Below are 12019 nucleotides of genomic sequence, written 5' to 3'. Positions count from 1 at the left end.
CTCGGTAGGTTCTCTCAATACTCGTACTACCATTGCAGCTCAGGGTCATTGCTCCAGTTCACAGACATGCCCTGTGCAAAGCCAGGCAGCAAGTCAGAGAACGGATGCGCCTGTGTTTGTCTGCTTCAGTCCTTGGCCCAGTCAGTCCTTCAGGTTCTCCCTGGAGTAGGGTCTCGTTCTCTTCTGGCCAGGCTGCCTTGGGGAAGTGGAGCCCTGCCCTGCCTGCAGCCCGGTGACCAGAGCTCCGCCTCCTGTGGACACACTCCCCTGATGCTCCCAGCTTGCCTGGGTTTCCCAGTGTCAACACTGCATGGGAAGCAGGGGAGAGAGAGATGGGGAGAAAGGCCACGCCACTCTGACCTCCTAGGGGGGAAGAGTGTCAATGAGGGCAGGTCTGTGTGTAGTGAGATGAAGTTCTGTTTACTCCATGATGATGACAATATAGAAAAGTTTCACCCAGATTGAAAATTCAAATAAAGAAAATCTGGATGTGTGAAGCCTTCCTGAGTTCAGTCTTGGTTCCACAAACAACTAGGGATGTTATATCTCTAAGCCTCATTTTTCTTACCTGTGCAATGGGGATTAAAGTAGTGTTTATTGCACAGGATTCCTAAAATTTATTTAGCATAATGCTCGGGCCATGGTAGATGTTTAAAAAGGAATAGTAGTGGCGATGATGATGATTATGATGAAGAAGAAGGACTACAACTACTAGGCCCCAGAAAGCATTGTGCTTCCCTAAATGTTTGGGACACTTTCCCAAGTTTCTGAGGGCCACCAGCCTGCATCCCCACAGCCAAAGATCTTGTTCTGTCATTGAGACGCCTGGTGGCTGGCCAGGCTTCAGCTCTTAGGCAAGGTGCTTGTCCTCCAGAGGGCCTTCCGCTGTCCCCTGATCCCAGCTTGTCCCTGAGCTTTGGCCTCTGGTCAGGTCCCAGACTCCCTTCCTGCTCCTCTGACTGAGTTTCAGGCTCTGCCGAGCTCATTCCTAAGAGTGGTAGACTCTGAATTCATTTGCCTTACTTAGCTCTCTTCCCATGCAGCCCTACCCCGTTTTAATATGAGCAGCCAATTTCTAGCAGAAAGTCTGGAAAAGATCGGCTGCTGTGCAGGTTCAAACAAATCTGGGGAAAATCAATGTCTTTAGCAGGCATCCGTCTATTCTGAGTGTTCTAGCTGCACAGGGACCCTGCTCAATCCTGTTTGCTCAACAGCTTTTGTAGATGGCGTATCATCCAGGTTTGACTTCCCATCCTACTCTCTGCATTTGAGGCCATTTAAGGTCCAGTGGCACCAGTTCCTCTGGGCGAGAAGGAAAAGGAAGGAAATGAAGTGATATGAAGCAAGAGGTGAGACTGGCAGTCGGATGTGGACAGACACGGCTTCGATTCAGATGGTGCAGCTGCCAGGACTTCCAGGGGACAGAGTGTGAAGAGGGAAGGAAGGGAAGATCCACCGGCTGAGTGGAGGGTAGTGTCGACCTGAGTCTTGAGAGATTTGGAGCTAGAAATATTTGGAAATTGAAAATTAAGAGCTCTGATTTGGCCATGTTCAGTTAGATGCTGAATTGACTGCATCTGGAGCTTAGGACTAAACACGGGGAGAGTTTTATCAAACAGAGATAATGACACCCACCTGTTATTAGGATGGAATAAGATGACTTATGTAAAGTGCCTGGCATCATATAAGCATTTAACAAATGGAAACTTCTTATGATACAGAAGGGAGAATTCTGAAAAGTTCTCCTTCCTCCCTACAAGTCTAAGTGGTTGAAGAACCAGAGATAAATGATTGTTTAACGTTAAGTTTCCCGGATTACTCTCACAAGCTTTGTTGTTAGAAATGTGGCAGAGAGGGTCAGCTGTCCTTTGGAGAGTCGAGCTCCTCTTCTGCAGTGGTGTAGGCTGTCACCCCTGAGAGACCACAGTCCCTAGCCTCCCGCTGGCTGCATCAAGGTGGGACCGTCTCCTGTCAATCGCACAGTGGTAACATGTTTTATTCCTGGGATGACAAGGTCCCTGCCATTCTTTTCCCCACTCATCAGCTGAACAAAGAGGGTTCCAAGGCTCTAGGGCAGGATGGAGCCACAAGATGAAAACAGCAGGTGTCTGGACCACCCCAGCATCTAGCTTTCCAACCAAGGCATCCACACTAGATTGAGACATGAGAGCAAAATAAGTCTCTAAGGTGTTAAGATTTGGAGCGTTATCGATCATCATTGCTTGTGTTGCCTGAACCAATCACGACTTGGGATTTGCCCTGATCTCAGTGGAATGCAAGACACAGCCAATCCCTGCCAAGGTTGCTCAAGGAATTTGGGAGATGTTCAAGGATGTTATAGAGTGCTAGTGGATCAAAGTCGAGATAAGGAAGAAGAGAACTTCTTTACGAACACGGTGCTTTCTCTTTCGGAGTTGTGTCCGTGAGCCAAGTGACATTAAGCGCTCAATAAACACAGCTCTGTGGCACAGCAGTGGGAGGGGCAAGAAATAGGGAAGGGCATTTTGCAGCTTCATCCTTAGATCTCGCCGCCTCCAACACCACCCTTCCCTGGACACACACAAAGGGAAGCTTCGGGCTCTTTCCTACAACTAACTGCTGGTTTATATAGCCCTTTTAGAGCTCACGTAATCTTCTTTGAAACTGAACGTCCCCTCATCCTTTTTCAGTTCCTCTTCTCGATTCTTTCTTTAACTAGAATGCTTTAAAATTAACAAGTGAGATGGTATTCTTAACACTGTGTTTGTAGGTGGGATTTGTAGGAAACGTGGACCAGACCTTGCGAATGGAGGGTCATCTGCACCAAGGAAGAGGAGCCGTGGGGAAATACTAAATCCAAAAATATACGAAAGTTTTTCTTGAGTGTGTCTGAGTCTGCACTTCTGGGTGTAATGACATGCTGGCAAAATGGTCTTTCCAGTTTGCTAAAAGGGCAGGATGCAGTCCACCAGTTAAATCAAGGAAAAGGCCATGCCCACCACTACAAACACATAAGAGTTATAACATAAGGACAATCCTAGAAACTGCTTTGTGGGATTCCTGTGAGTAAGTTGAGTGAATGGGGCATCAAGGACTTCCAAATGTCAGGCCTCACAGCTAGCTGCAGCTCTGGAACTAGGAGCTAGTGTTAATGGTGGTATTTTAATACAAAGTATTCACAGCTCGACACTTGTTGACCTACCTCATCAAAGTTGGCTCTTATTACAGTGTCCAGTATTCTCTGACAGTGGGTTCTGTACATCATAATAAAGGTAGAAACCTGTGGGGGCGGTGGAGGACCAACAACAAAGGCACACATTAATACACATTGCTGCCGCCCTGCCAATTCCAGTTGTTAAGTCATTGTATTCCCTGTTGGGAATTCACCTACCACCTACTCATCCTGCAAGACCCAACTGAGACTGATTTTCATAAGTAGGGCTCTCTGCCCTCAGCCCCTCCTCTGCTCACACAACACCTGAGTGTGGAGAGCCCTCGCCCTGAGGGCATTGGTTTCTCACTCTGCCTCCACTCTCCACCTTCTGAGGCTGTGGGCTCCAGGAAAATAAAAGTGGAGTGTTGCTAATACTTGTGCATCCTGACCCTAGCAAGGTGCCTGGCACACAGAGATCAGCAGGACTTATTAAACTGATTTCTCTTCATTGGATAAGATAAGTGCTTCTGCCCAAATCACCACAAGACATTTGGGAAACTGTTGGGAATGTTTAGCAAAAAATCTTTAATCTCGGTATATCTAAGAATTTTTTTTTTTTTTTTGACAGGCAGAGTGGACAGTGAGAGAGAGAGACAGAGAGAAAGGTCTTCCTTTTGCCGTTGGTTCACCCTCCAATGGCCGCCGCGGCCGGCGCGCTGCGGCAGGCGCACCGCGCTGATCCAATGGCAGGAGCCAGGATTCAGGTGCTTTTCCTGGTCTCCCATGGGGTGCAGGGCCCAAGCACCTGGGCCATCCTCCACTGCACTCCCTGGCCACAGCAGAGAGCTGGCCTGGAAGAGGGGCAACCGGGACAGAATCCGGCGCCCCGACCGGGACTAGAACCCGGTGTGCCGGCGCCGCTAGGCGGAGGATTAGCCTATTGAGCCACGGCGCCGGCCCGGTATATCTAAGAATTTTAAAGTCAAGATGTAGGATGTTTGCTTGTATGAATGTTGGTGGACAAAAAAAAAAAAAAAAAAAGAAATTTAAAAAACTTATCTACTTCTTAGATTTAAAGCATCCTTTACAGATACAAGTTCATTTCTTTTCTTTCAGAACACACACATGCATTTATTTAAGTTTAAGTTTGCTTATACAAGCATCCATCTCCCGATGTGACTGTCAGCTTCCTGTAAGCAGGACCGGGTCTCGGTCTCCACTGCAACCAGCTTGTAGAGTGATATATAGACTTAGTGCAAACTCCATACCTGTTAGAACACTGCTTAGAACCACCATCAAGATAGGTGCTTTAGAGATGTGATACTCCGAGGGAAGCTTATCCAACTTTGTTTTCCCAGTAACTTGCTCCAAATACCCTAAGATCAAAACTATCTGATTCACTATATATATAAAATAATTTTTTTCCTGTGGGACTATGATTTCACCAAATGCCCTGCAGCACACAGGAAAATGAACTATATCCAGAGAGTGGCTCTTCCCTTGTGAAATGAGACTGTGTGGCATCATCTGACAGGTGTGCAGGTAGGTAGATACACAGATAGAGAACTATATAAAAGAGAGGGATAGACAGATAAACTCTCAAATTTCAGAATGGGTTTGGGTTTATAGAAAAGTTGCACAGGTTGTTCCCATATATCTCATACACAATTACCCTTATTGTTAACATCTTACACCCATATGGTATATTTGTCACAACTACCAAACCAATACCGATGCATTATCATTGACCAGAGCCCATGTCTTTTTTAGGTGTCTATATTTTTAAACCACTGTTTTTTTTTGTTTTTTTTTTTTTTTTTTTTTTTTGACAGGCAGAGTGGACAGTGAGAGAGAGAGACAGAGAGAAAGGTCTTCCTTTGCCGTTGGTTCACCCTCCAATGGCCGCCGCGGCCGGCGCGCTGCGGCCGGCGCACCGCGCTGATCCGATGGCAGGAGCCAGGAGCCAGGTGCTTTTCCTGGTCTCCCATGGGGTGCAGGGCCCAAGCACCTGGGCCATCCTCCACTGCACTCCCTGGCCACAGCAGAGGGCTGGCCTGGAAGAGGGGCAACCGGGACAGAATCCGGCGCCCCGACCGGGACTAGAACCCGGTGTGCCGGCGCCGCTAGGCGGAGGATTAGCCTAGTGAGCCGCGGCGCCGGCTTAAACCACTGTTTTGTAATAACAGCATGTGCATGTGTGAGCCAGGGGGCTGGGGGATACCCCTACCCCTGGAAATCACTTCTGATGTAGTTACCTTCTCCTCAGGCAGACTGGCTGGCAGATTGAGATCCTTGACATTGGGAAATTCAGGCAGCAACGTGCCTAGTTTGGACCGGGGTGAATACGCCACAGTCTGCTTGCTCACTTCCTTCTTGCCTGTCTCGCTCACCCAGGCAGCTCCTTTCTTGGAGTACATCACATCATAATACTGGGAACTCTCCTTCACTGCAATGCCATAGTAATGGTACCTGAGCCACAAAAGAGAGAGAGAAAGTGAGAGATACCTCCAACGTCATTAGGTGGGGCTTCCTGAGTTGGGAGTGGGATTGTTGCCCATGGCTGGGTATGGCTGGGCTTATCCTCCCCAGAGCTCCAAGAGTTAACTCTCCGGTAAGCCTTGATATCTCTGAAATCCAGAATTAAACCAAAGTTCCATGTTGCCAGCCATCAATCAGGCAGGTAAAAATAACCAAAATTGCCTCCTACAGAAAATGTTAAATCAAATACTTTGCAGAGAACAGATGAAAAATTTTCCATTTGTACTTGATCTCTTATGTCTAGTCAAATCTGATCCCAGGAGCACAGCACTTGAGTGTGCCCCTGTGAGGACCCCAGCAAAAGGATGTGTTTTTGAACACCAGCCAAAAGTCACTGGGCCTATGTTTTTCATAACCAATAAATGTTTTTCATAACCAATAATGATCATTGTATTTTCTAAAAGAGAAATACAGTGTTTCAGTTGACACTAGATGTAAAACAAAGACCAGAACTTTTTATTAACTCAAAATGAGCTTAAAAATAGCTAGGTTTTCAGTTAAGTCTGATTAAGGGATGAGGCTGTGTTTTGTTTGGAATTTTGCTACCATCTATTAAATCCTTGCAACGTGCTGGGCACTTTGCAAAGTGCTTTCTGTGTTTTTATTTGAAAAATAACCCAGTGAAATAGGGATAACTTTAGTCTTTCTAGATAAGGAAATGGAGGCAAAAACACTCAAGTCATTTGCTTAGGGTCAGATAGCTGTTTAGGGAAAGAACAGGTTCTTAAACCCAGGTCTGTCTGGCTACAGCACCCCTGTTCTCCACTCACAGAAAACACTGCATGGTGGGCCTAAGATGTGTGTCAGAATCACTTATGGAGCTTAGTGCAAACACAGATTCCTCAGCCACCTTCCAGGACCTCTCTAGGATCAGGGCCCCCAAATCAGCTTTGAAACAAGCAGCACAGTAATTCTGGGGCACATCAGCTTGATACCTGTGGTGCTAAGTGCTTGATGCACCTTATCTTCTTTAATCTCACAAAATCTCCATGAGCCTGGACCTAATTGTTAACACCTTTTACAGGTGGGGAGACCAAAGCCCCAGAGAATGTAAGTAAAACCCCCAAGATCTACCAGGGAACCTAGGAGTTGAACCTCAAAAGTGCTTTTAACCACCATACCAGTGATTCTCAAGCTTTCCTAACAATAAGAATCATTTACAAAACCTATTAAAAATAAAGATTCCTGGTCTCACCCCCAAAGATTCCAATTTAGGAGATCTAAAGTATAAAGCAGATTTTCACAGTCCCATGGCAACACTAATGTTAGTAACGGGTGGACCTCGCTTTCAGAAACACTGTCCCACATATGAACCGTTTTCCTCGCCCCACGGAGCTAGGGTGACAGTCATCAAGTGCAACGAGGGGAGGCGTTGGAGGGGAGGGAAGAGCAGCACAGGGGACAGCCCGGTCCCGGCCCCCTCACGCAGGATACCATTCTGTGATATTTGTGCTCAGCGGACATCTCGCCTCCAGCTGCACCCCTCCGGGGATGAAGAGCTCAGAGCCTTCGAAGGCAGCCCAGTTCATTTTCCGGCGCTGTAGTTATCAGAAAGTTCTTTGTGTTGAGCTAATACCTGCCTTCTGTGCCTTCTACTTCCCAACTGTCATAACTGTCTTTCCATCTGAAAGGCACGCCGTGGGGGAGGGGCGGGGAGGGGGAGGGGCCGGTTCTGGTTGGCTCCAGTTGTTCCAGAAAAGCTCTTCAGGTGGGAAGACGGTTATGACATGCCTCCTTAGCTTCAAAAAGTTCCCCTTTATTGTAATTTCTCAAGATCAAGATGGTCAAAATATACTTGGTCTAGACCAGTTCTGAACAATTCAGAGGGAGTGCTGTTCAGATGAGCAACACAAATCAGTTGCTCTGATCCCTTCCTGGATGTCTCAGTTCTGTGGAGTGCATCAAGCCCCTCTCTCTCCTCTAATCACCCCCCAGGTTTCTTCTGCCCCAGCTAAATTTGCTGAGGCATTTTTCTCTGTAAGGCCATGTGTCCAGTCGGGAACTTCCCATTGCCTTTTGATTGGTGAAGGACCTGCCAACCTTGGGGGGTCCTTAATGGAGAGGACACAATAAAGTTGGTTTCACAGAACTTCTAAAGAGGCTATCGCCCGATTTGCCAGCCACTAGGTTAGAGAGAAAACACACACAGCCTCTCACATAAAGACAAAAGGGTACCTTCTCCAGGACTGGGTAGGATGGGAATTCTCCGCTCTCTTTTACCCCCTGACTTTGCTATCTTTACCATTCTTTCCCTTTTTAGAAATGAGCAACAATGTATCAGAGCCAGGGATTCTTCAAAGACTGTGAGCTGGACAAAAACAACTCATTTCCATTCACCCAACATCCATCAGTCCAGGCACTCATCTGTTCAGCCAGCTGTGGGAACTGCCCGCCCTGGGCTCACCTGCAAACAAGGAGAGCATGGCTTTTGTGTGCTATGATCCTACCAAGACTAAAACCTCATTCGACACAGACACCACAGTTTTTCATTATGAATGAGGTTTGTTTTCCAGACGAATCATCTTGGAAAATTACTAGGAATGTATTCCAAGAGGTTCTTCTGCTAGAAACTGTTTTGGACATGCCTTTGGAATTAGCCCATGAGCTTCTGAGCCATACCAAAAAAAAAAAAAAAAAAAAAAAAGCTCATCCCATTATTTTCAGAGCTTAACTAAAAATGGTGTCCCCGTCTGATGATCTACTTTCTTTCCCTAACTTAGTTTCAAAGTGAAATCTCCCCCACCCCCTTATTTCCCAACCCAGGACAGGAATGTGCTGCCCAGGGGTGACGGGAGACAGTGGGTGGGGCTAGGACTGTTACTCAAGGTGATAGTATTGGACACGCTTTTGAAACACCCTTAGAGACAGGGCTTGTAAATCCTATACGGTTGCTTTTTAAAAATGTTTCAGTGTTTTATAGGTCACTGTATGCTGACCTGCTCAGCATAGAAACGCTGCATAATAAGACACCCTCTAGTGGAGTCACCATGCACATTAGCATAATAAAGGTTCTGAGAAGTCTTGCAGAAAGGAAGCCATTTAACTCACTGCTTACCAATGGTACGGCCACCCACTCTTGTTCACGGAGCAGTTATTCAGGGCCAACAAGGATGTTTTTGAAGCATCCTTAGCAGCAAGTCCTATAAACCCAGATTTTCATGAAGCCTGCACGGTTATAGGCAGAAATTCCTTTCCTCCGAGTCAGAACGGGATAGGCAGGCATCCAAGCCCCCCAATGTCACCTCATCACCTCCTTAGAAAGCACCCCCCCAGCGCCTCCCCTCGTTTTTGTTCCCCACTATCCCCCTCTTCACTGAAATCCGATTCTTTTTTTCTTGTCCGTCTTCCCCACCAAAATAAGTGCATGTTCTCTGCAGGCCATGGCGGTTGCCAACACCGAACACCACGTGTCTGACGCACGCAGGACGTGCAGTAAGGGTCGGTCGATGAACTGGTCAAGAGGGAGTGGTGCGCCCCATGGGCCACAGCCTTTCTGCCTCAGCTGGGCACTAGCAGAGCTGAGCGAGTGCTCGGAAAACCAGTCCAAGTCATCTGGAGGGTGCCCAAGCAGCCCCAGGGTGCTCCTGTAAATGAGGCTCAAACACGCCCGAAAGGCAGGTGGCACAAAATCAGATTCCATCAAAAAGCTGGGCCACAGGACCTTGGGCTTTGGGACGGCCACTTGGTCAGGCCCTGGGCTTTGGGGGCCTGGCTGTCACAAAGCTCTTCCATGTTCCCTTTAGGCACAGACCTCCCTCTGGGCTTGTGGACGGAGTTTCTTGGTGCGACAGGCCCGAGACTCAGACTCACTCAGCCCGTCTCAGAGCTCTGCCTTTGGGATGGCTGTCCGGTGCTTACTTTGACTGTCCTCGGGTCCCGAGTCTTCTGGTGGTTAACTGAGGGAACTGCTGCCTTATGATCTGGAAGGCAACAAAAGAATTGGTTACGCACGAGAAGAAGCGGCGCCGTGACCAAGCTTCACAAACAGCGATCTCAGAAGCAGGGGAGACACAGACGGCGGCTTGCCCTGACTAATCAGGGCCTGTTGGGACCCTGGGGGAGACTGCTGGTGTCCGGGAGGCCAGTGGGGAGCCTTCGGGTGATGGTGGGCTCTGGGTCCCTGGAGATCTCACTCCTCCATTCTTTGTTTCCCCCTCCTGCTCCCAGGGTAGGAGATTGGCTGGCCCAGAAAGTGCCGGCCCTTGCCTAAAACCCTCCAGTGGCTTCCATCGCAACTGAAACCAAAACCCACACTTAGCCACCGTGATGGACCCGGCTCACCTACTGGCCTTCCTCTCCTACAGCGCTTACCCTCTGTCACCAGATCCCAGCCACAGGGGCTTCCCCTCACCCCTCTTCCTGCAACCCACCAGGCTTACATCCCACTGTGGGGGTGGGGAGGCTTTGTACCATTGTTCTCACTGCCAAAAATGTAACTGCACCCAGCTCTTCTCAAGATTGGCTCCTTCCCTAAAACCTTCCAGGCTTCTGGGCAGTGTCCCTGTGTCCACGCCTTCCTCTGACCAGCCTGTGTAGAGTAGCACAAGCAGTCCCTTGCCACCGCATGGCCCTGCTCTTCTGATCACTGGGCGCTCTCTGAGACTGTCTTGTTTGATTGCCCTATGAGTGCTTGGATTACGGCTCTTCTTCCCTGAATGCAAGGTCATGACAGCAAGGACCTTGCCCAGGACTTGACACATCCCAAGAGCTCAAGCCCTATGCGTTGGATGAAGGAATGGAGCTCTGATCCTTGCAGGATAGCCACTGCTGTTCCCAGGACAATGCACAGAGTCACAGGAGACCCGGAGGAGAGACCATGTCCCACAGTGCACTCATAGCAAGGGCCTCTTGCCCTGGTGTTTACAGAAATGATGACTGTACAGAGGCAGTACCACGTAGGGCTCCTGTACAAGAAATTTGGAGCTAAACTACCTGGATTAGATCCAAGCTCAGCCATTTGTTGGTTGGGTGCCTCAGGCTAGTCATTTAACAAGCACTGACTCAATTTCAGGGAGGAGAAGGGAGGGAGGATGGAGAGAGAAAGAGACAGAGAACATCTTCCATCCATTGGTTCACTCCTGTAAATGCCTGTAACAGCTGGGACTGGGCCAGGTCAAAGCCAGGAGCCAAGAACTCAAACCGGGTCTTCTATGTGGGTGGCAGGACTCAGACCCAGGCACACTCCAATGGGATGCAGGCACCCCCACCGGCATTTTAACTGCTTCCTGGGGCTCCAAGCTCACACTGGTCCTGCTGCTTCCACCATCATGCACGCTGCTCCCTCTGCCTGAAATGCCCCAGTGGTCCCCACAGCCCCTGAGGGCTCCTCTTTCCTGAAGCCCCTCCTACTCCCCCCGAGAGCCAGTTTCTGGTTCCCAGCCAGTGGACAGCACTGCACGCAGCCTTGGGCTCACCCAGGTTCTAGTCCTGGCTCGGATGCTGTGCCATCTCTTTACTGTATGAGCCCTGTTAGTCATCATGACGACCCAGCATGGCTTCCACTGCCGCTCCCCTGGTGCAGGTGAGTCAGCTGGGGCACAGCGGGGCCGAGCAATCCACCCGCAGCCCCGTGTCTCCCAAGATGCAGACCTGGGATTTCAATGCTCCCAGCCTGACTTGACGTGAAACCATAACAACCTGACTTCTGGAGGAATCAGAGTCCCCCAGTCCCTCAACGGCAGCCTTTTTTTATGTTGTATTCTTGCATTCAAACATTAGATGTGTTTCAAGAATGAAAAGATTTCTTGTTCCCTTCTACTCTTCCGTGAAGAGTTCTCTGTTCCTTCCCCCACCCTGGCCTTCTTGAATGTTCTAGTAACTTCTACTGTGGAGAGGATCCGCCTTTGCCCGTCCCCATAGGCTAGGGACAGTGGGGAACAGCTGAGGGAACAGTGACATCAGCAGGCAGCCCAGTGCCTCCTCCGTGATGAGATCTATCCACAGGCAGTAAGGTGGAAAACTGAAACAGTTCTCCTGCGTAATAAAAATGCCAAGGAAGAGTCATGCCGCTTGGATAATGGAGGCCCCTCAGTGGATTTATGGAAGGAGCAGCCCGTATCAGCACCCGCCCACTCAGGGCCTCCCACACTCCCTGCAGCCACTCAGGGGTGGCTCTCTGCTTCCATCTTGTCTACGTGTCCTCACGTGAACCCCGTGTTCCATCCCAATCAGACGACCTGGAGTCGCCCCATCCTCTGAACTCCCAGGTCCACGCCCCTGCCACCCTCCACACGCAGCTCTGCCTCCCTCCTCACCACCTGGGCCCTCCAAGCCTGCCCTCCTACCCACGGCTTACACGGCACCCTTCTGTGAGCCTGCCCCGGTTCCCTGAGAGGGGAGAGCTCTTCC

The 12019-nt window shown here is 49.3% G+C and overlaps 1 protein-coding gene across 7 annotated transcripts in view; it reads right to left on the bottom strand.

Annotated features, from left to right (window-relative positions):
• RFX4 (regulatory factor X4) overlaps window positions 1-12019 on the bottom strand; it is a 165805-nt gene that overhangs the window by 64809 nt on the left and 88977 nt on the right. For 6 of the 7 annotated variants that reach the window (XM_008257109.4, XM_070052804.1, XM_051846592.2 and 3 more), the window contains 3 exons: window positions 9530-9591; window positions 5389-5602; window positions 3182-3259 (listed from right to left, as the gene is read on the bottom strand). In XM_008257109.4, the coding sequence (XP_008255331.1) occupies window positions 3182-3259; window positions 5389-5602; window positions 9530-9591 (354 nt within the window). Of the gene's footprint in view, window positions 1-3181; window positions 3260-5388; window positions 5603-7105; window positions 7279-9529; window positions 9592-12019 lie in introns of those variants that run through there. The other variant, XM_002711426.4, reaches the window with a different exon arrangement.

The sequence above is a fragment of the Oryctolagus cuniculus genome, chromosome 11 (assembly GCF_964237555.1).
Source record: "Oryctolagus cuniculus chromosome 11, mOryCun1.1, whole genome shotgun sequence".
In the NCBI taxonomy this organism is placed as follows: domain Eukaryota; kingdom Metazoa; phylum Chordata; class Mammalia; order Lagomorpha; family Leporidae; genus Oryctolagus; species Oryctolagus cuniculus.
This window is presented reverse-complemented; position numbering and strand designations above follow the sequence as displayed.